Source organism: Camelus dromedarius, chromosome 15 (assembly GCF_036321535.1).
Source record: "Camelus dromedarius isolate mCamDro1 chromosome 15, mCamDro1.pat, whole genome shotgun sequence".
Lineage (NCBI taxonomy): Eukaryota > Metazoa > Chordata > Mammalia > Artiodactyla > Camelidae > Camelus > Camelus dromedarius.
Genome location: NC_087450.1, coordinates 61,913,715 through 61,936,829, shown reverse-complemented (window position 1 = coordinate 61,936,829; position 23,115 = coordinate 61,913,715). Strand labels below are relative to the sequence as shown.

Here is a 23,115-nt window from a genome sequence, read left to right as displayed (position 1 = left end):
ACACTCCTTGGCCACCGCCACTGCCACCACCACCGCCGCCACCGCCGCCTGCGGTGCAGCTCTGCCTGGGTGCCAGGCTCTGCAGGAGGTGCTCTCTGTGACCCGTCTCGCCTGGAGGTGTGACAGATACTCAAGAGAGTGAAGCCCCACAGCTGGCCGTGGGGAGGAGGGGAAGGTGGCGGGGAGGAGGGCTCCCCTGACGTCTCTGCAGCTGCGACGGTTTGGGAAGTCATTTCTCTACCGTCATCCCCTCCTAGCTCCCCTTACCATGCATACGACTCCGTTCCTCGCCCCTTTGCCCCGTCTCTTGGCTTCCTCTGCTCTTCTATTTGCTCCAGGTTCAGAGCTGGACGTTCCCCTAAAGCTTTTCCCGCACCTCTCCCCTCCGGTGCTCCCCGTCCTGTGACACTGGCATTGTCCTGCTGTGCACCCGGCCTGAGGCCAGACCTGGGGTATTTAGATGTGGTCCGCCCCCCAACCCAGAGCGTGTGGCCTGGTGGGAGAGGCAGGTGTGTGAGCACAGGGGTCATGCTGTTCTAATGCAGCCTTGCAGCGGTCATCACTGAGCCCGCTGGACCAACACCGCCTGAAGTTCTGTAAGATTGTTACAGTGATAGAGCATTTAATCACTAGTAAAATTTCTTGGGAAATTTTGGGAAGGCACAGTGGGCCCCCCTCTCTGGGAAAAGCACAGCATAGTGGGACTCAAATTCCAGCCATGGCCCTCGTGAGCCTGTGACCCGGGCACCTTCCTTACCTGCAGACAGGTCATTGCAGGCTTGTGGGAGGGCTGCCGTGATTGTTAACATCGAAGGCACAGAGGGGCACCTGGGACGCGTGGGTTCTTGATGCCGCCTTCCTGCCCCCCACCTCTTCCATTCCCTGTTCTCCAGCCCAAGACTTGGGGGGTGGTTCTTCTGAGGCTGGGAGCCAGGAAGGGCGAGAATGGGCCTGTGAGGGATGGGGAGGCCCAGGACACCTGACTGAGAAATGGGTGGGTCCGTGGTCACAGTTTCCCGTTGGGGTCACTGAGCTCATCAGTGGCCGTGTCGACCCCCGTTTGGTCGCTGAAGGACCGGCCCAGCCTGCTGCTTTTTCTTCTGCTGTCACTTGTTGCTTCTGCTCAGGGTGAGGATGCACTTTTCAAGAACCCTGGGATTTTACAGCGTTGAGCACCTCCAGTGGTGATGCTGATCGGTGATTTTACCTGCCAGCCAGGCCGAGTGCCTCGGTGGACGCCGTCAGCCCCTGTTTTGTTGAAACCCAGGGCTTGAATGTGTCTTGAGATAATAGATCTGTGTGTCCTTAAAACGTGATGTTGATGTCTCGTGAGCTGCTTTGTGCTTATTTCTGACTGAATGAACTGCATGCACACTTGTCGAACATTCACTGCATTTTGTCACTGGCCTGAGTCCCATGGTGGGGGGGACACAAGGGTGACCGTGACTCTGGGGTCTGGGACCTTTGTGGAGACAGGAATGTAAGCAGACAGTGCAGACGTCGAGGGCCACTGAGCCCAGCACCTCGGCTGGAGCAGAATCAAGGGTGATGGGGAAACGGAGGTGAGGGGGCTGTGGGGTCCACGGTCCCGGGGCCAGGATGCTTAATGTGACACCAGAAGCTCTCAGGGTGTCGAGCTGCAGCTTTGGTTTGGGTGAGGAAAGGTGCAGTGGACATCAGTCTGAAAACCCTGTCGGTGTTATTTTTCCGCAGACGGTGATGTGTATAAAGCCCAGACTCCCAGTGGGGAAACCCAAGGGGCACCGGAAGTTAAGGAGGACCTGGACATGACCGTGGAGGTGCCTGAGGACCAGGTGGGTAGCGGGCAGTGCATGACCATGCCCGCCTCCTCCTGACTCCCACCCCATCAGCCCTGCCTGCCTGCGTCTCACCCGCGACGCCTCCCCCAGGCTCTCCCTGGCTTCTAGAGTGTTCTGTGCCCCCTCCAGCTAGCTGCTCCTCATCCTCCAGATCCCAGACCCTGATTTTTCTTGCTCGCCCACCTCTCCCCCGAGGCGCTTCTGCTGCCAGGCCCTTCTTAACACTCGTCACAGTTTGCTACTGTGCATTTAGCCTTGTCGTTACGTGATTACTGTCCCTTTGTCCCACTAGGCTGAGGCTCCGTGAGGAGCGGGTGGTCTGCTTTGCTCGCTTGGGTGGCCCTTGTTGCTAACAGAGTTCCTGGCAGGCAGGAGGCCCTTAATAATGGCTTGAATGACAGAATGGCGATGCTCAGATCTTCCCACGCAGCGTCGCCTGCGCCACTCCCCTCCCACTGCTGAGTGGAGGCTGAAGTCGAGGTTTTCATCAGTGAGGAAGGCGGGCTGTCCTTTGCTCCTGCCGGGTGACATCGAGTAACATCCGATCTTTTTTGTGACGATGAGCGAGGCTGACACTCTGGCCTCCTTAACTTTTCCTTTATTCTGGTGCCTAGAACTTCCCCCCAGGACGTCCAGGCCAGTTCAAGAGCTCCCTGGGGCTGTGCGGAGAGGGGAGGACAGTGAGGAAATGGGGCAGGGAGGGTCCAGCGCTTAGCGGCTAAGAGGGGTCACCGGCTGCTCTGGGCGTTAGTCTCCCTGACGGTCCAGGACGGCTGGTGACGGGGCATCTTGACCTGTGCTCTGACTCCTAACATGCTCCCGTTTCAGCAGCTCTGTCTCCTGACTCTTTTCTCTTTAATTTACCCCCAGAGTGATGTGTACTCCCTTCACGCGTGTCCCCCTTTCTCTCCTCCAACTTGGGTCACTGGGTTTTCTACCACCTGATGCCTTAGCGGGTGATGTCCGCAGTCTCTCATTTTTTTGCGTAGTTTGGAAGTTGCCTTCTTGTATTCCAGGGCTCCTGGCCAGAAAAGCTCATTCTTGGGAACCCTTGTAGAACTCCGCTGATGCCCACCTTTGGCTCATGAGAGCATCCAGATCGGGCGCCGGGTTAGAGAAGCCGCGCTGTCGGTGAACCGCGTGCTTTTGGTCGCCTGAGTCCTGAACCCTGTCTGTCCTGAACCGAGTGGTCCCTGAATGGGACAGAAGGCGAAGCTGTGGGAAGTACGATGGAGGGGAAAGGGAGAGGACACCAGGGACGGGACTCGGGGTGGGGGGGGGCTGGTGCTGGGAGCGGCGTTACTGCTGGTCCCTACACGACATGGGGTGTGGTCCCTCTGTAGTCACCTCTCCTCTGCCTGCGCTGCACTGCCTCCTTCTGCGTTTTCATGTCTAAGAAGTTACAATTTGTTTCCAATGTTCTGTTTCTCTTTGGTGTTGGAGCAGATAATGTATCCCCTGGACAGCCACCTGCTCGCCCTCCGCCGTTCCTGTGAGCGCGGCTCGCGTGGAGACCTGCGAGGGCGACCGTGCGCACTGTCTGCTTTATGGGCCTTGATCCTCTGACGGTGGTGGCTGGGGCTCCTTCTCACTCCCAGCCTTTCCCCCGTGAAGGTCCTTTGTCACCTTGGTTCAGTCTGCATGAGCTCTCTCTCCCGAGCTCTAGACGCGTACGCACGTCTGCGGGTCTGCGCTGCCCGCTGGATGGTGTGAGATACCAGCTCAGCCAGGCAAGGACAAGCCCTGTCTCCTCCCACACCATCCCTGAGCCTGGTCCGCGTCCCGTCTCAGTGCACGGGTGACACCCCATCCACCCGGGAAATCACAGACGACACCTGCGGGAGGTTCTTGAGACTCACCTTTTTCAGCTGTTTCACATCCAGGTCGTCCCATGTTCTGTTGGTTTTACCTCCCAAACGTGCCTGGAATCTCTGCCTGTCTCACCGTCACCAGAGTCCTAAGTCCTGCTGTCTCCAGGCAGGATGGCCGCGGTAGCTCTGTTCTCCGATCGCCGCTCGTGTCCCTAAAAGTGCAGGGCTTCCTCCCGCAGCAGAGCTGCCTCGTGCTGCTCCCTTCACCTGGAAATTCTTTCTTTCCCTCTTAACGCAGTGATGGCTTTTCATCCCTCGTGTTTGAGATTAATGGCCGCATTGGAGGAAACGCTGACTGCTCCCCCGGGTACGTGCAGTCCTGTCCTGTTCTCTTTTAGGCCCGTGTGTCTCTCCTGCGGCACCTGCCACAGTTGTGCTTTTAGACTTACTCGTGTGATTATTTGATGAATGCCTGTCTTCCCCATGAGACAGGCAGCTTCTCGAGGGCCAAGGCTGCATGCACGCACTGCCGGTGCTCTGTGGCTCCTGCTGGGTGAGCGAGTCAGTGTCTCCTCGCATCGATATTTTGGTGAAAGAAGGTGATTTTTTTTTTGTTTTTTTTGGGGGGGTTTTTTTTTGCATTGTTTTCAGTTGAAGTAGAGTCAGTTCACAAAGTTGTGTCGGTTTCTGGAGCACAGCATCGTGTCTCAGTCACACAGAAGAACATACTTTCAACGCTTCTCTGAGTGTGCTTTGGGCAGCCCCCACGGGGTTGAATTCTCCGTGATTGCTTCTCAGTGTAAACCACAGGGAGAGAAGGCTCACAGTCACGGTCTGAGTGTTCGGGTCTGGGCTCATGGGACTGACTCCACAGGTGTCTACACAGCCACAGGACCCAGGTGACACCTGAGGTCTAGGCGCATGGGGTTGACCGTACTGAACGGTCACCTGCTTGTCTACACAGTCCCGGAATTCAGGTGCCGCACTCTCGGGGGTCACTGACGTGTGTTCTGCTCACTTGGTGAGGGCGTGCGCCCCACCCACTAGCTCAGGTGTGGCTCGGTGACCTGCTGTTGCCGACGACGGGTCAGTGGAGGTAAGTGACACGTCCAGGCAGAGGCCTTAAGAGCCAGCGTGGCATTGGCCACCGTGCCTTCTCTGCCTCTGAGGATGTGGAAACTTGGAGTCGGAGTCTCCGCGGGTCTGGGGTCCTGGGTGATGCGGGTGGAAGCTCTCACCAGCCCCCCTGCTCCCCTTTACGCAGAAACGTAGTTGGAGGAGCCCCCGTGGGAGCCTTTTTATGGGCACGGAAACACCAGTTTCCCCAGGCATGGAGAGGTTCCAGGGCACCAGCAATGGTGGCTTATTGCCTTTTGCTGACGAATCGTGACAACTGAGGAGTAATCCCCAGGGAGAGCAGCACCCGCGGCCGCGCAGGGAGTGAGCCCAGCCCTGCCGTGGCGGCGTCTCTTGGATGCGGAGAAAGAGGATGCAGGCTGGGGTCCACAAGGGCGCGAGGAGGACTGCCAAGGCACTTAGAGTTACCTGCGGGCCAGGGGCATCTGCCGCGACCAGAGAGTCCCTTTTTACACAGAAGGGACTTATAGTATCTTCTAGAGATTTGTCCAGCAGTTTTAGTAACAGGCTGGCACCGCGTTGCAGGAGCCAGAGGTGAAAACACAGAGCAGACGCATCCTGGATTTGAAGTGACCCCTGTGGGAAGCCGTGGTGACTTCTCAGCTCCGCCCACGGAAGCGGCCCGGAGCGTCACCCGGTTCTCGTGCTCCTGGCTCCTCTCAAGGACGGCCACACGGGGTGACTGCGGCTAAATCTGAGACGTGTGTGTTTTCTCCCCAGAAACCAGCTGAGACGGCGAAAGAGGTTCAGGCGGCAGAGAGCGACCTCCCTGGTCTTGAAGGCAACGGGGTGAGTTGTTCCCACGCCTGCCTCGTGCTTGACGGCTTGGGTCTCGGTTTGGACGTTCTGGGTGGAGCTCGCGTGTGATGGAGAATGCCCAGACGGGCGAGTGGTCCAGGCTACGGATCAGCAGCAGCTGGGCTGCAGCGCGTGCCTCTCGTGTGCCGGAAAGTGCAGGAGTCATTTCCGTGGCTTCTGCACGAGGCCTAATTACCTATTACCTGTCGCTGTACTTCCAGTCGCAGGCTGAAACACTTGTTTTCTGACAACTTTCAAGATATATTTTTAGGGGCAGGGGAGGGAGGAGAGGGGAACCGTGACAGCAGGTGTGTGGGAGGCTGCGTTGTCACGGATACCTTGGGCATCCTTCCGGGGGTTGTCCGTGTTGTGTAAGTGGCACGTCCAGGCCGTGCCCGTGGGCAGCACGCGCTCTGCAGACGACAGCGGGGACGTGCCGTGTGGTTTGCGTTTTCTCTCCTCGTCCAGATGCTTTAGGTGCGCCGTCCACGCAGGACGCAGGCTTCTTCCCGTGTTGCGCTGCGAGTTTCTGTGGCTAATCCGTAAAAACGTGTGTTGGAAAAATGAAATTTACTTTGATTTTTATTTCTTTAATCCAGGGGTATTTTTCAACTCAAAGTCACGTATTTTTCAGGTGTACCCTTTGATGCATGCATACAAGGTGAGATAACCGCCACCACCAGGCTAAGTAACATAGCCACCACCCCAGGAGTTACAGCAGTCACCGTTGTGTGTGTGTGTGTGTGTGTGTGTGTGTGTCTGTGTGATGAGAACATTCAAGACAAGATTTACTTTAAATGTACAATTCATGCCACTAAGAAGCAGATTTTTTAGGAGTTTGTTTTTAGAATTCTATCTTTAGATTTTTTTTTTTTTTAAGGTGGTTTCCTATTTCTAAACGTTTGGCTCCAGGCAGGAGGCTGTGGAGCAAATCTGGGACATCCAGTCCAGTCTGTCCTGAGGCTGAGCCCTCCAGGGCTGCCAGTAAATCTGCGAACACAGCAGCCTTGCAGGTGACCCTTTCCTGCGCTTAAACTTGCCCGCAGCCTCTTTTTAAGAAGAGGGAGAAACGACTGCAGAGGCGGTGGGTGTAGGTGTACAGGAGCCGGCGGCAGCTCCTGGTTCTTGCCCACCTTGCAGAGGGGCCCTGCGGGAAGGACGCTGGTCCTCTGGGAGTCTGTTCGGGTTTTCAGCCTCAAAGGAGTTTATGATCTAACACAGACAGTTAGAGGGGATGATCTTTCAACCCCTTTTTTCCGTCCTTACAGTCTTCGATGTTTCTGGTTGGAGGCGGGTTCAGTGAAAAGTGTTCTGTCTGCATCTGGATGGTGAGGGAGGGCTCCTGATGCGGAGGGGAGGACGCTCACTGCTGGTGACGGACTGTGTCTGGCGGTGAGAAGACGTTGATCCCAGAGCACCGGGTGACCGGGGGCTGGAAGGTCACTCGCGCTGGGGACCGTAGAGGAGAGGGTGCTGTGTGACTCAGTTTCGGAGTGACCGATGCCGTGTTTGGACGGAAGTGTGACGCCGGTGTTTGCCTGCCCCGAGTCTGTGCTCTCGCTTGAATGTCTGCACAGCGGCTGTTGAACTTCGGCACCTGCGCCTTCCTGACTTGGTGGATAAATGCGTCTACTCGGGCCTCTGGGAGCCTCTTGGGTGTCTGTGGCACAACGTCAGTCAGTAGGCTTAATTTCTTAGCGTGAATCAAAGTGTCTTTCTTGATGCACGCCGTCCCAGTGGAATAATGGCAAACCAGGCACTGAAGGGCTGATGCCGTTAGCCATTTTATATATATTCCTTTCCGCTGTCGGTCACTGCGCGACCTCGAATGTGGCTCCCGTGCTGCACAGCAGGACCTTGCTGCGCATTTCACATGGAGCAGTTTGTGCCTGCAGACCCCAGACGCCCACCTCACCCCTCCCGCCTGTGCCCCGTGTTTGTATCTCTTGCACCGTCTGAATTACACTTGGGCTCTTAGAGTTACTTGTGTGCTTCCACTGTCTCCTCTGATAGACTGAGTTTTGTGAAAGAAGAGTTCAGTTTACTGTCATTCTTGGCACCCTGCACGTCACCGGGCGCACAGGAGCCGCGAGGGCAGTGGGCTGCTGTGCGACTGTGGCTGCAGCTTCGGGGCAGGGGGAGGCGCTCTGGCCAGAGGGCAGGGTGGGGCGAAGCTGGGCCGAGGAGCCGTTCCCAGGAGAGGGGACTGAAAGATGAAGCCGAAAATTCCGTGAGCCTCAAAAGACTACGTCTTAAGGGGGAACCATTCCCAAAGCTCTGACACTTCTCTGTGTGAAAATTAGGAAATCTTCCCTTTGAAAGATACCATGAAGTCAAAAGTCAACCGATGTGTGGAAGAAGCTGTTTGCAACACAAATAAGTTTTCTTAATTTATAAAGAGCTCGTTAGTGATTCATTCCAGCCAATAAAAGAAAGGCGAATGAGACCAATAGGAAACCCACCAGGAAGAATGCAGGTCTCCAGAAGATGCAATGAAATATATCCGTGTTACTTCTAATTAAAGAAATGCAAATAATAAGTGAGTTTTTTAAAAAAGTGAGACTGAGAATGTCCAGTGCTGGGAAGACGCAGGAAGGCAGCAGCGCTTGGCAGGGGTGGAGCGTGAGCCGGCGCAGCCTCTCGGGAAGGAAGAGTCTCTGTTTCTGTTAAAATTAAATCCGCACATTTTAGCCATCATTTCTGTAGGTAGGGCTAGCCCACAAATCTACTCACTCGTAACAAAAAATAGGAACAAGTGAGATATTCATCCTTAGGGGCTGGCTGATTAATTTATGCTTCACCCAGACGATGGAAACACGGCAGCTGTAAAAACAATGTGGTGGGCCCATGTGTACAGGGGGGAGGCCCATGTGTACTGAGGGGGTGGTAGTGGGCCCATGTGTATGGGGGGGCTCCAAAATACTACATGAAGTGAAAAAAATCAAGATGTAACAGAGAATATGATATGCTGTGTTTTGTAAAAAAATATGTAATAAAACATACACAAAAACAAAGAGTTTAGGCTGGGAAAGGGGGAGTGCTTCACAAAATGGACAGAGGAGGCTAGGACCCCAGAGGTGGGGTCAAGGCTGGGGCCTGAACTTCTGAGTGACCTCAGGACAAGAAAGCATTTGACTGACCAGGAAGGTGAGAGGAGGTCGGGAGCAGCAAGGATTTATTAGACAATCTCCTTCCTGCAGGCAGTGACCGCTGTGTTTATTTTTTTAATAATAGGAAAAAGAAGATGAAAGGCTTTATGAAGAAAATGAAAGAAAGGTTTGTATCAAGAGATTCTTTAGCTTTGTGTCTCCTATTCTGAAGACAGACCTAACAGGATTGTCAAAGGCTTCCAGAAGCTCGTCAGGTGCTTCTGAGGGATGTAAGTCTCTGCTCACCATGTACTATCGCTCTGTTCCCCGGAGGTGGGAAGCAGACTCAGAGCAGATGTTACAGCATTGCACGTGGGTGGGTGGGTCCACGGTAAAGGCGGATAAACAGCAGGGGCGGGGAGCCTCCTTCAGGGTCGTGTACTGGGTGACTCCCCTGTAAGTTGTCTGCAAGAGGGCACCTGGGGACACTCACTGAGACGTCCAGGCAGATGACCCACACCCCCGACTCCTGCTGCTTGGGAGGAACTTGTCCACATGGCAAGGGCGCCGGAGGCGGACGGGCCTCCGGCACGGCGAGGCTCACACCCGGGAAGGCCATGGCTCTGGCCGGGCGTCTGGCCCCACGTGGCCGGCGAGGGTGCGTCCGGCTCCGCGGTGCTGCCCTCCCACCCGCTCAGCAGTGGCTCTGCCCTGAGTAGAGTCAAGGCCTCTCTGTTATTTGGGAAACGACTAAGCGGCCATAGTGACTTTCGTCTGAGTGCCTGAGGCTTTATTTGTCCACTTCTAAGCTCACTTTGACTCCCCGTCACCCCCTTAAAAAACTTGGGCCATAAATACTGATCGTCGGGAATGTTCCCAAATCAAAACCAGCACACGGAAGCCACGTGGGTGTGACGTCAGCTCGGCCTGGAGTGTCGGCCCCTCCATCCCTCGTCCCTGCGTGACCTTGGGAAAACCCACAAACTTCAGAGCCCCAGTTCCCTCTGCTCCAAGTTTGCTGTTTGACCATTTATTTATAACAAAATGAACCTCCAGGATTCGAGGTAACACGTCTGGACTGCGCTCGAAGCTGTGCCTTATGTGAGTCGGAGTGCGGACTTGCTGGGGCGTCCTGACAGCAGCCGGGGGGGAGGGCGCCCCTGAGCTGCACTTCCGGGGTGAGCGTATCTGACCCGCGGGTGCGCACGCGGCCCTGTGAAACCCGCCGAATCCCAGTTTTAGCACTTCTACTAATGTGCACGTGTCCTTTGTTAAGTGACCTACTTCTCTGCGCCTCATTAATTCAATCGCCCATTATTTTACACATTTGTAGGCTCACTTACCTCTGAAGAATCAGTTGAGACAATGGATTTGAAAGTTCTTGAAAAGCAGAACGTGTTTATGTTTAAAATGACGTTTGTGTTATGTATACTTAAGCTAAACAATGGAAGTACATGTTTTCCAGCCGCAGACACTGGATTCTTCCCACTCTTAACTCCTGTTAAAATCAGCGTAACCGTGTTGTCGGGCGTTCCGCCCTGTGGAAGGGCCTCTCAGCCGCCAGCCTGTGCTGCGGAGACCGTAGCGGGTGTTCGCCTTCTGTCCCTGTAAGTTGAAGTGACGTCCGCTTGGCTTCTGGTGTCCAGTAGTTCTTTGGACGATGCATCGTTTGTTTGCATATGCACTACTTGCTGTTTTTATCAGAACGTTTTGCCAGACACAGTGGACGGAGAGTGCAGACTCTGGGCACAAGTGCACTGTGTTGTGGGCACGGTTTCACTTCCCTGAGCCTCAGTCTCTTTACTTGTAAAACCAGGCTAATTTCTCCTTTGTGAAGTCAGTGTGGGCGTTAGGAATGTTCACCACGTGCCCTGTCCGGTGGGCTGAGAGCTAACGGCAGCTCCGTCTTTGTTGCTGTTCTCCAGGCTAGCCGAGGTTTCAAGTCCTTGACGGCAGGAGTTCGCCTTTACATCCGCATTTTTCTTAGCGTCAGGCACACACAATGCCTTACTCATAGCTGGCAACAGCTGTATTTTTAAACTGAGTTTTGCCCTATTGTATCTCATGTTTTAAAATTCAGAATACTTTATCAAATGATAAGCAATTCATATTTATAGTGGATTGTTAGCAAATACAAATAAGAAAACGTCAAAACATTGAATTCTTATTTAGAATCTATTTTTGTGTCTGTGTGTATTTCTCAAGCCTCCGTTCCATTAATTTTTAAATACAGCATATTAAAGGGATCATGACTTGGCTGCTAATAGAAAAATTTATGTTGACAAGCACTATGAATCAATATTGAGGATATTTTTGGCATTTAAGTTTTTTTTTCAATATACTTCAGAATGCTGATTTTATTTATTTGAAATATAAGCATTTTGAGAAGAGCTTCCATTTATATTTAAAGAAAACTTCCCAAACCACCCACGAAACGACACATGAATCACGTGCTTATGTGGGGCCTGCCCGGAGCAGCGCGAGTCTCTCTGCTTCTTGGGTGTCGTCTGCTTTGACCATTGATCTCATGCCAGGATTTGAAAAGATGGTTTCATCCTTCTTTTACTGGAGTAAGTATTCAGTCTGATTTCTCATTGGGTATCTGTTTGTGATTATAACGAAAAGTTGAGAGTCTCAAGAAAGGTTAGGGTTAGGGTTAGGGTTAGGTTGGCCTGCAGGGTGCACTTACGTGCAGGTCTTTTCGATTTGTTGTCCTGCGGTGCAGCCCATGGCCGGCTGAATCCGTGGGTGTGGGACCTCGGCTCGGGAGGCACCTGCATGGACAACTATTAGTCGTACTCGGATTTTTGACTTCGTGGAGGATGGGCTCCCCGACCCCTGTGTTGTCCAAGGGTCGACTGTAAACAGTGGATTGATTTACCCAGTAATGCATTTAAAAATGTGAAGTTTAGACCATGAAACCAGATGTGGAATTACTCTGCTTCCTTCCGTGTCGGCTGATAATACCTGCAGTCTGACATCCACAAAGGGCACTCGGACCCCCTGGTGTGCAGGTTGGTGGCTTTGCTTTGTTTCTGCATCACAGGATGTAATCAGAACACACGTACCACTCCTGATTGACAGGCACCTGGGCAGGTTGCCATAGTGACAGGTTCTGGGCACAAAGATGAAATGATAATTGTGCATGCTTTTTCCAAATGCTCCAAAAATTAAGTACAATTTGACTAGTAAGTGTGCTATCAGTAAAACATTTCTTAGATAAGATTTTTAGCATATATATTCATTGACGTATGAAATACTCCATCACCTTGTAGAGGAACATTTGTTTTATGACAGTGTTTTGTGTGATTAGATCCAGTTGAAGTCCCTTCAGACGCATGTTGAAGGCGGCACTGGACCAAACCTCAAAGCCTGTTGGGCATCATGTGTTCAGTCCTGTCCCTGTGATGGAAGAATAGCAGGTTTTGTCTGCCTTTGGAGCATCTACAATTTAGCCCACTGGAAAAGCCAGAGAGAAAAATTACCCAGCAACACAGGACGAGAGCTCATGTCTGTTTAAATTTATTCCTTGGGACAAATGTAAACTTAAAAGAAAATGTATACTCGAGTGTCGCTTGTTCTGTTAAAATCTTGATGTTTATAAATGGGAACATTTAGAACATAAGTATAAATTGAGAACCTGCTGTCTAGCGTCTGATGTGACAGTGGACCACTGGGGGTCATTTTGTCTGCAGGTGACCGCCCGAGGCTAGAATTAGTGTCAGGCACCCTTTGTGTGGCGCAGCATGCGTTTTCGGTCTGAGGTGGACTCGTAGTTCAATCTTCTGATCCAGGAATGCTGCTAATAGTGCTGGGCCGTTGGACCAGAAGGAGCAGTGCCCGGGTGAGATAGGGGGCAGGTGCGCCCTCAGATGATGGCTGGCCTCGCCGTGCATGAGCACGCAGCCTCACGTGGGGTGCCGGTGGTCCCGTTCCTCCCCGACCCCACACCCTGTTCGGACTGGAGGGCCGCCCCCCTCCCTCTCCGGAAGAAATGCAGCTTCTCAGCTGCACTTCTGGCGCCTCGTCTTCCACTCTGTCCTAATGCCCTGCCTCTAACTGGTTCACGAGTCCCCCCCTTCCAAGAGCCTCTTAAATTGCCCTTCCTGGTCATTTCTTCATGCTCTCTCTCTTTGGCAATTGTGCTATTTCACTCGTGCCTTTCCCCCTCATCCCCCCGAGTTACTTTGTGTGTGTTCTCACGTTTTTCAGCAAACCTCTCACATGCCTGCTGTTTGTTTTTCCTGCTGGGTGGCAGCTCCCGGCGTGAGGGCCCAGTCTTCTGCTCGAGGAGCGCTGACTTGACCGAATTCTTAACCGAACAAGCCTGGGCCTTCTAGGGCTGGAGCTGGGCGTAAGGGAGAGACTGGCCTCTCACAGCCGTTAGTCTTCAGCGTTTCATGTGCTGAAAGACTGGCAATTTCAAAACACAATACGATTTTTGGGCGGAGTCAGCAAAGCAAGACACTTGGGAGACAGAATAGAACCCTGTGGGTATTTCCGGCAGGACAGGTGGGAGCAGGGGCCCCGCCCCGATCGGTGTTCTGTGCTTGTTTTCTTAAAAAAAGACTCACGTTCTGTTTTGTGGTTTTTTCGGTCATTATGACTCCACCCCAAATCATGCTGTGGCCCAAAACCTCATCGGACGGGGAGTTTAGGGAGACCCGGGCTGGTCGTTGTCGGAGCCCTGCTTCCAGAGGGCGGCCGAGGCTGGGGGGCGGCGCACCTCACTCAAGGTCACGTAAGTGACGCGTTGCTGTGGTTCCAGCTGTAAAATGAATGATAACGCAGGGAAACGTTTTTTAAAAAATAATCAAAGTAATGGTTTATATCAATTGACATAAATCATATGTAAGTGGTTTAACATCCTTGACAAATGCCAGGCTCAGAACACAAGGCATTTTCCATCGCCTGCAGCTGCTGATGAAAACACCACTTAAGCATCTTGCCGAAATCAAGCGTGCTCGCAGATCCGTAACAGTGATTTACTCTGGTTGCCTGCTCCGTCAGGCCAGCAGGAGAGGGGTTCATTTAATTAGCATTACCAGAAATGCCAGCGAAGCCAGGGGGGTTTTGATCCAGCAGTGTCTCTGACTCAGGATTTTTGTGACAAAATGAAAAGGGCATTGATTCTTTCATTGATTTTTGGAATTCATTGCCTGCCCAGTGTCTTGACTATTTTTTTCGTTTTATTATCTTAATGCTACTCTGTCACTGCAGCTAAGTATTTTATTGCTTCCCTAAGAGACAAGGTTACTATTGATCAACACTGGAGTCTCAAAAGCTAAGTGGAGGTCATCAGTACTGCTGAGTAGGATTTGGTGAATTAAATATTAAGAAACAAATTTTTTAGAGAATTACGCTGCTTTAGAAAAACAAAGCTCGGATTCCTCTGCACGTAGGAGATTCATTTGGATTCAAGCAAAAAGGGGGATGTTCGCTTTAGACTAGAAGAGCTGCTTTAGCTTTAACTGCGGATACGTATTCTGCGTAATGCTCTTCATTAATAAAGCGGGAGGTGTTGAGCTGATGTTTTATAATAGAGCAGACATGGACGAACCAATCTTATCTTTTCATCCGGTGGGCTCCACTGAAGCACTTCTGTTGAATCCTTGCCAATTTTAGAAATCACATTTAGGGACCTGAAGAGGAGATTAAATGGGTCCAGTCTGGTCTAGAGAAATAGCCCGTGAAAGACCAGCGAGTTATGGGAGGCGCACGCTTGGGGGTCTTCTGCACCACGTGGTGACTGCAGTTAACACACCGTGCTGTCCACTTGGAATTCGCTGAGACAATAGATCTCAAGTGTTCTCAGCCCCCCAGAACAAGGCGACGGTGGGAGTTGAGGGACGGGTTCACTAACTTGATTGCTGGAGTTGGTTCAGAACTCGCACATCTACTGAATCATCCTTAGAAAACACAGTGTTGTGCCACCTGGATATGTATGGTCTTGACCGTCACATACCTCAGTAAATCTAGAAGACAATGTCAGTCCTGGGGCCAGTCCTGGACGCGTCTGTACCTTTGCTCCTGGTTTCTAGGCTGAGGACCCACGACGCCCTCTGAGCTCCCCTTCTCCAGTGGATTCAGTTCTTCCAGCATCCATGGGGCTGGGCACCCCCGCCCCTCCCAGGCCTGTGTGTGCCGCGGCCCCTGAATCCAGGCTGCCGGCCCCGCGGCTCTTCCAGCAGACCGTCCTGCTCTCTCAGCCGCTGCCTGGGGGCAGAGGGTGGAATCCTGGCAGCGCTCTGGGATTGGGCCCTCTCTGTCTCTCTGATGGGCTCAGTTTATTCCTTGACCTTGACTTTGTGGAAGGGAGGGGAGGGGACGTGGAGCCGGTTGCTCAGGCAGGTGCATGCTCCACACCAGCCTGTGTCCGGCCATCCATCCATCAGTCTGTTTTTCTCATTCACCAGTTGTCCACAGGATTATCTGTTATAGAAAATCAATTTTAAGCAGATGAACGAGGCTCTCACTGGGGCGTCCCCAGGACACAGGCAAGAACAGCCCTGGGATTTTGCTTTGACCAAACTCTTAGTTAGAAGCGTCAGCAGGAGTGCCTCCACGGGGGCGGGGGGTGGGGGGAGTTATGCCAAAGTAGCAGGAACAGGCGCCAAGAAAGGAGTAATTACGCTGCTCAGACCAGTGTGTGTCCCCCCGGCTGTGAGTCTGGCCTGGACGGGGGGGCACCATCCGCTTCTGTTCTCTGTGTGTGGTCGTCTGATCGCACTTCTGTTGGCCTCGGGTGGAGGGTTTTATTAGAATATGAGCAACTAATATACAGACCATTGCAGTAACAAAAGGAAAGCGTTTTATTCATATTTGCTTGGTTTTCCACATTATGTTAAAGAGATGCTGTCTATAACTTATAAAACATACGAATTATTTTAAATTATGAGAATCTCTATGGTCGGTCCGTAGTGTTCTTGTCGGGTACAAAGAACCCAGGGTTTAGGTCTGTGTAATGTAGCCAGGACCGTAAATATAATTTTTGGAAACAAAAAGTAACATTTGAAATTCTCCTGTCTGGGAAAGCTGCATGAGAAATCTTTATTGGCTGCCTGCACCGCATTCTGGAAAGGTCCTTTTAGGTTTATTTATTACTTAGCTACCTGAAACTGATAGCCACATTTTGGAGCAAAAATATGTATTTTCCCCTGAGTAGTTCAGAGGAAAGGAAATCAGAAACATGAAAATGAAAGGGGCTGGAAAGTCCACGGGCACTTTGAGTTGACAAATGAGATTGTGCAGGACCTTTTTACCTGATTCCGCGTGTCTCCTGTGAGCCCGGCAGCTTTTGCCCAAGGGAGCGCCAAGACGAGAAATGGCAGGGTCCCTGCGGCTCAGAGCCGGGCCTGCTGTTGAGGCTGTGCGGAGAGGCCGTCCGCGGGGCTGTGTGATACCGACTCAGGTCACGGCGTGTTTCTTTATTTCCCCATCTTTAGGGTTGGTCTGTTTTGATATTTGAAGAAGGGGAATCCATGGCAGCGCAAAAAATAGTTCTATAAATAAAACTCGCATTTCTGCTTGGAAATAGAATGAGCAGGAAGAGACAGGCCTTGCTGAAGTTGTTATGTATCAGAAACCAGATTCACACTGCAGTGAAACGCATTCAGCAGTGCGTCTCACAAATTGGTAAATATCGTAGGCACAGGCTTGTGCGAATTTTAGCAAACTGCACATGGGTGCAGCGAAGTGCTCCCAGACGTCCTCCGATTCCGTCCTCTGTATCAGAAGCCGGTGCAACATCCTCTTGTCACCGCATTCCAAGCCTGCATCACAAAGTCCACGCGTCTACAACTGATAATAAGCCTGCGTTAGACCCGCAGCGTTAGGCCCCTGCCCTGGCCGGCCCCTGCCCTGGCCGGCTGTCCGTGGAGTACCCCGGGTCTGTGGGATCGTAAAATCCTGAGCCAGAAGCACCCCTCGGAAGGAGTCTCTTCCAGTACTGCCATATGACTGAGGAGGAAATGGAAACATCCCTTGGCTTCTTTCAATATTGTAATGTTTAGTAATTTCCGTGTCACATTAGAAATATTTCTAACCAATTCCAAATATCCAGTGGGGGTATACTCCACGTTTGTTATCTATTCAGGTAAAAGACTGCAAAGTTCAATGGGGAATAGAGCCAATATTTTATAACACCTGTAAATGGAGTGTATACTTTAAAAATGATAAATCACTGTACCGTAGACCTGTAACTCATTTACAGTGCATCAGCTGTATTTCAGTTAAAAAAAACTTAAAAAAATGGAAAAGTTTGGCAGTCTCTTAAAAAGTTAAACATCAAGTTACCATACTGCCCGTCTATTTTATATGTAGGTATTTACCCAAGAAAAATTAAAACATGTCCACAAAAAAGAAGAGGCAGGTAGAATAGAGGTAATTTTAAGAGTGCAGTGATTATTAGGTGCAAAGTCAATTATTAAGTGCAAAGTTTGTTTACCTACTGGATGCATGTCAATTTGATATTTTGTAACTTGCTGTCTAAATTGTTTGACAGAATATTTTGTACTTTTGGGGTAGTAGTCTTTATTAATTTTGTGTTTTTATTTTTAAGCGAGATGGGTTATTCTGTATTAAAAAATTTGTAAGGAAAATCCTGACGTCATGGAAATAATTACCATTTTGAGAAAAAATAAAAATTATTTTTCAGTTACAAAAAAAAAGACTGCAAAGTTGAGACACAGAAAGATGCAATGAGATGCAGACTTGTCATCCGATTAAGCAATGGCCACGCTCCTGCGCCCGGCGGGAAGGCTGCAGGCAGGCGGAAGGGGAGGCTCCGTGTGGGAAGGGGGTTAGGACAGTATTTTTAACGCAGAGTTTCTGTTCTTGCTTGCTAGATATAAAAATAAGCAAATAAAAGCAAAAAAAAAAATCATATTAAACAAATTAAAATAATAAAAGCTATCTATAGAGTGGATTCTTTCTCCTAATTTTAGTTCAGAAAGCATCCTTGCAAATGGTGAGCTTGGAAGCTGTGGCTGAGTTCATTTCGGGTCTTGGAGGCTTGATGCACGAAGTGGTGAGAGGCTGAGGCTGCCAGCGTTAGAACTAACGCGCGGGCGCCTGTGTTTGTGACGTGCCGGGCGAGTTCAGGGGTGTTCTGTCAGATTCTGATGAACACTTTAGAGCGATGGCTCTCAAGCTTGTTATTCTCAGGACCCCTTTATACACTTAAATGTAACTGAGGCCACAAAGGGCTTTTGTTTGCGTGGGTTATAGCTATGGGTAGTTACTGTGCTAGGAATGGAAACTGGGAAATTTAAAACCATTTATTTATTTATTTAAAAATAGCCACAATAACTCATATAAATAGCATATTTTTCATAAAAAAAAAACCCGTGTTTTCCAAAATACCTCCTCCTCCCACTCTGGGCCCGTCGCTGCCCCGCGACCCTGGCCCGGGCTGGAGTCTCTCCTGGCTTCGGTTCTTCCGGACCTCCCGTAGCGTGGAGAGCCCCGAGACGTCTGAGCGCCCGCGTCTCGGTGTGGATGCCCTGCTCCCTCTCCGGGAAGACGCATCCCGAGCCCCGAGTGCATCCTGCTCTCCGTGGACGGCGCTTCCTGTCGCCCTGAGGAGGCAGAGTGGTGCCTGCTCCTCCTCCCTCTGCTCCCCGCTGCTTCCAGCTGCTCAGTCCTGAGTTCCTCCCAGCGCCCTTCCTCGTGTCTCCCTCTTGCTGCCTCGCCCTTAGTCAACTCCTGGCCTCACACTGTCCTCCTGACTCTGTTTACGCCCCATTAACTGTCACTGCTCTGTTCAAAACTTACCGTCCCTACCAAGTCTTGTGAAACCAACCTTGTCCACTCCGAACTTCGGTAGTTTCTGAAATCCTGCAAAACACACTCTGTGTTAACAGTTGTACGTGTAGTTCCGCGCCGTCTCATTTCGTGTGCATCTCATGTGTGTGAGTCGGCCACTAGGGTCACAGCAGATTCGTTGAGGATAAAGACCTCACACCCCCCTGGCAGCCTGGAGCCAGGACGGCGGAGCCTGGGCTCCCAGAGGTGCTCACGGGGTAACTGGGGATTGGCTAATGTTTGACGTTTTAGGGAGTAGCCATTGAAACAAGGGTCGAAATCTCTCTTTTTCGGATGTTTTAATGGAAGGGAGAGGAAAAACCTCAGAGTCCTGAATTGTTTAAAAACAAAAACAGTATGAAATCCCTTTTGTTTTCAGTCTCTGCAACCGAAGTTCCCTCCGTTTTCAGAAAAGAGCTCCATCTCCCTGAATTCTTTCTTTTGACTCCACCGACGGCTGCCTCCCTTTGCCCAAGGACTGCTCCCTGTTCTGCTCCACGTGTTGCCCCTTGTTTTATCTCCTGCTTTTGTTGTTCTCGTTTCTGAGTTTTAAAGACTCTAAGAATGACCATGAATCCATGAGGGAAGGACTCAGCGGAGCAGATCTATTTTTGGAAACATTGTCTTACAGGCTTGCACTTGATTTTTCCAAGAAGTCATAATGATTGCAGTATCAATATTAGCTGAAATCCTATCATTTTCCCAGTAAATAATTTTGATAGCAAAAGTAGGCATTTTGGTCAAAATATCTTACTTCCTTTATCCTTTAGAAAGGAAGAGAATGCTATTTTGAATGCATTCAATATAAGAAAGAGATTCATTGTTATAACGGACATTTAAAAAAATGGTCTTAAGGTGATTTCAAATTCCGTCTGCCCGGGCTGTGCTTACAGTGTGCTTATAACCGAGGAAGTCTCCATAGTGAGGATTCTCCCTTTTGCCCTCATTTTGGTCTCAGAGCCTTGCAATGTAGATTGAGGGCGAGTCTACCTTCTCCTGAAATATCAGTGACTCTTCCTTTCTAGGTCTGTTTTGGCAAGGCTAGATCATTTTTTAAAAGTTGGGAATATAAACTAGAGATAAATTCATGCACTGATATGTACAGAGTTCACATATTTTTTTTTTTCCCTTCTCAATAACGTGGGTAACTGAAAATCAAAGACAGCCCCAAATACCTTCCCCGGAGTGTTCCGTCCCGACCCCAACCTCAAGGCCTCTTGTGCAGGCTGATCACACCTTTTATTCTTTCTGCTTATTCTCCAAAGGCATTTGGGATGAGAGGGTGAAAGTTACGGGTGGGTTAGCCCAGGAATGGCATAAACAGGATCAGAGGAATCCAGGATGAGCCCTGGAGGGGCAGTGTGTGTGCTGGGAGCAGGGTCGAGCCCCGTTTTTCTGGGTATCGGCTCAGATGAGTCAGATCCCTCGTGGAGAAGGTACCAGAGCATCAGTGAGAATGCATATGAAGGAAGGCACGATGCCTCCTCTTTATCTACCCCATTCTTTGGGATGGAGTTGGGCATTTTTGAGAATCTGTTTCTTTAGAGGTAATGGAGCCAAGGAGACGCTTTCTTAGCGCTGCCTCGTATCAGTGGCCAGTGACCCCTGGAAAATGGCAAAGACAGAATATGGTATCTCATGCCTGTGTTTTCAGCCCAGCGCTCCTGTGAAATGTCTTAGGAAGTATTTTATGGCACTCTAAAGGATGGGCTTTGGCAGGTAGATTTTTCGTGTTTAATCGTTGAGGTGGTGATAAGGACCTACAGATTGCTTACCACACTCTGTCAGTGAGGCCGCGCGCCAAACCGAACGGCCTTGAGAGCAGTTTGATAAAATGCAAACACAGCAATACCCATTTAGCTCTCATTTTTAAGCAATGATGAGCTTTGTTAAGTGATTTTCCATATATAGGTGCCTCTCCGGATAAGCCACGCTTTCTTCATTTTTCAAAACCCGGCTCCTGGCGCGCCCACCGGCGTCTTGCGCGTGGCGGGCGAATCTCTGCTGTGTTGCTCAGTGTCTTCAGAGATGACTGAGGTCCGTGGGCCTCGGGCCCTGTGCAGGGCGGCGCCTGCCTGCTGCGCTGTTTGGGGTCTCCCGTCTGGTTTGTGTGTTCTCCCTGCCCCCCGTTGCTTTCTGCCTGCTCCTAGCGGCTTCCCTCGTTCCTCCCCGACCCGCAGCTTCTGCTCGGGGCAGGGAGGCCCGCGGAGCGCGGCTTTCCGAAACTGTGCTCGGGGCTCCGGGCGAGACCCCGAAGGCTTACCCGGCGACAGTGTGTAAATTTCACCACGTGGACTCCGGGCACTTTCTTAATGTTTTTGTTTTTGTGCTTCCAGCTCTTTCCTGGGTAAGTGACGTTTCAGGCCTGGTGCGGCTCGGAGGAGGGGTGTTGCTCCAGTGCCCCTGTGAACCCAGGGTCTGCTGCTCCTTACCCTGTAAAGAAAGCGGGGGGCTGGCTTCTCACACGCTCGGCTTCCCAGAGCCTGAGGCTGTGGGTGGGCTGGCTCCCGAGTGTCTTGTCCTGCGCGGTTTCCTTCCACAGCTGGCTTGTCTTCAGCAGCGCTGCCGAGGAGTGACTCCCTGCCCTGGGGCTGGGCGGGTTTTGGCAAATGTGTGCAGGCGCACAGGTCGCGGGGAGCGAGGGCAGGCCGGGCTTTGGGTCTCAGCGCTTCTGCGCCTTCCTCACTTCCAAGACGTCCCCTTAAACTTTCAGATGCTCACCTGCTCTGAGCCGTCATCGGCCGATTTGAGCCGAAAGGCTGTGGTGGGTGAGGGGTTCCCTCAGGCCTGAGAGGGACAGAGTCCGAGACCACAGCAGCCTGCAAACAGCAGGTCCGTGTCACGGCCTGGCTGCCTTTGGTGCTTTCCAGTGCCTGCAGAGCTGTTTCTAGTCATTGTAATGTTTCTTTGGCATTATAACTCTTTCGGCAGGAAGAACGACCCGACCCTCCACTTCACAGCACTCTTCCCTTCTTCAGTCAGTGTTTCACCTCTTTTCTAAAAATTGGGGTGTAATTCACATACGGGAAAACTCACCTTTTCACTGGCGAGCTCCCGGAGTTCGGGGAACACGGACAGTCAGGGAACCACCAGCGCAGTCAAGTGTGGAGCGTGCATTCCCCTGGTCCCTTGCATCCCTCTGCGGTTGTCCCCCCTCACCGACCCCCCGGCCTTGGCAACCATAGGCCTGTTTTCTGTCTGAAGGCTTTGCCTTCCCCAGAGTGTCGTACAACGGGACTGTGCAGTGTGTGCTTTTCTGAGTCTGCCTTCTCTTACTTGCTGTGATCCGTGTGGGATTCCCTCCCTCTTGTGTGTACCGACCCGCCATCCTTTTTAATGCTGCGTAGTATTCCATTGCACGGCTGTCCACCGCCTGTTTATCCGCTCAACTGTTGAAGGGCATTTGGGTTATGTCCAGATTTTGGAAAAATCTGAGTAAAACTGCTGTGAGCATTCATGTACAGATTAGGTAAATATCTCGGAGTGGAGTTGTTTGGAAACGTGGTAAATGCTTGTTTAACTTTGTAGAAGCTGGCAGACGTTCCCTAAGCAGCAGGACAGCTGCGCAGTCCCACGTGATGCACGAGCGTTTCAGGGTCTGCAGCTTCGCCTGCAGTCTGTCTGGTCAGCTAAAACCCAGTTCTGCCTGTTTTGAAGCTGTACCTCATCTGTGGCTTTCTTCTGCAGTCCCCTAGCGGCCAGCGGCGATGACATCTTTCCACGTGCTTGTTTGCCACCCACGTGTCTTCTCTGGGGACGGGTCTAGTCACACTTCCTGCCTGTGTTTTTGTTGTTGGCTTGTTTGCTGTCTTTTCATTGAGTATCAAGAGTGAGTTCTTTACGTCTTCTAGATACAAATGAGTTTTCAGGTATGTGTTTCGCAAATTTTTTTCCCCCAGTACGTGGCACTTCTTTTCATTCTCTTAACATTGTATTTGGACATGCAGAGTTTTAATTTTGATGAAGGCCAATTTACCAATTTTTCTTTTACAAATTGTGCTTTTCATGTCATAGCTGGGAACTCTGTGCATGACCCAAAGTCTCAAAGATTTTCCCTGATGTTTCATTCTAGAAACTTGGTGGTTTTATGGCTGACATTTATGTCCAGGATGCATTTTGAGTGGATTTTTGTATGTAGCTCAGTGTGTGGAATGAGGCTCATTTTTTGCTTTTTCATATGGAGGTCTAACTCTTCCTGCACCATTTGTTGAAAAGACTGTCCTTTCTGCATTTCATTTCTTTGCACATTTTCCATAACCAACTGACCAGATTTGTGCTGGGCTGTTTCTGTTTTTTTTAAAAAAATATATTTTTATTGAAGTGTAGTCAGTTTACAATGTCATGTCCATTTCTGGTGTACTGCATAATGCTTCAGTCTTACATGAACATACGTATATTCATTTTCATATTCTTTTTCACCATAAATTACTATAAGATGTTGAATGTAGTTCCCTGTGCTATACAATATGAACTTGTTGTTTATTTATTTTATATGTAGTAGTTAGTATCTGTAAATCTCGAACTCCCAGTTTATCCCTTCCCACCCTCTTCGCTCTCGGTAACCATAAGTTTGTTTTCTATGTCTGTGAGTCTGTTTCTGGTTTGTAAATAAGTTCATTTGTCTTTTTTTCTTTTTTTTTTTTTAGGTTACACAAG

General features: G+C 50.7%; 1 protein-coding gene across 1 annotated transcript in view; it reads left to right on the top strand.

The window, feature by feature from the left end:
- Nucleotides 1-23,115, top strand: part of DCDC2C (doublecortin domain containing 2C) — a 79,514-nt gene that overhangs the window by 41,068 nt on the left and 15,331 nt on the right. The window contains exons 8-9 of the mRNA XM_031467367.2: nt 1,714-1,814; nt 5,489-5,557. Coding sequence (XP_031323227.2) covers nt 1,714-1,814; nt 5,489-5,557 — 170 coding nt within the window. The remainder of the gene's footprint in view (nt 1-1,713; nt 1,815-5,488; nt 5,558-23,115) is intronic.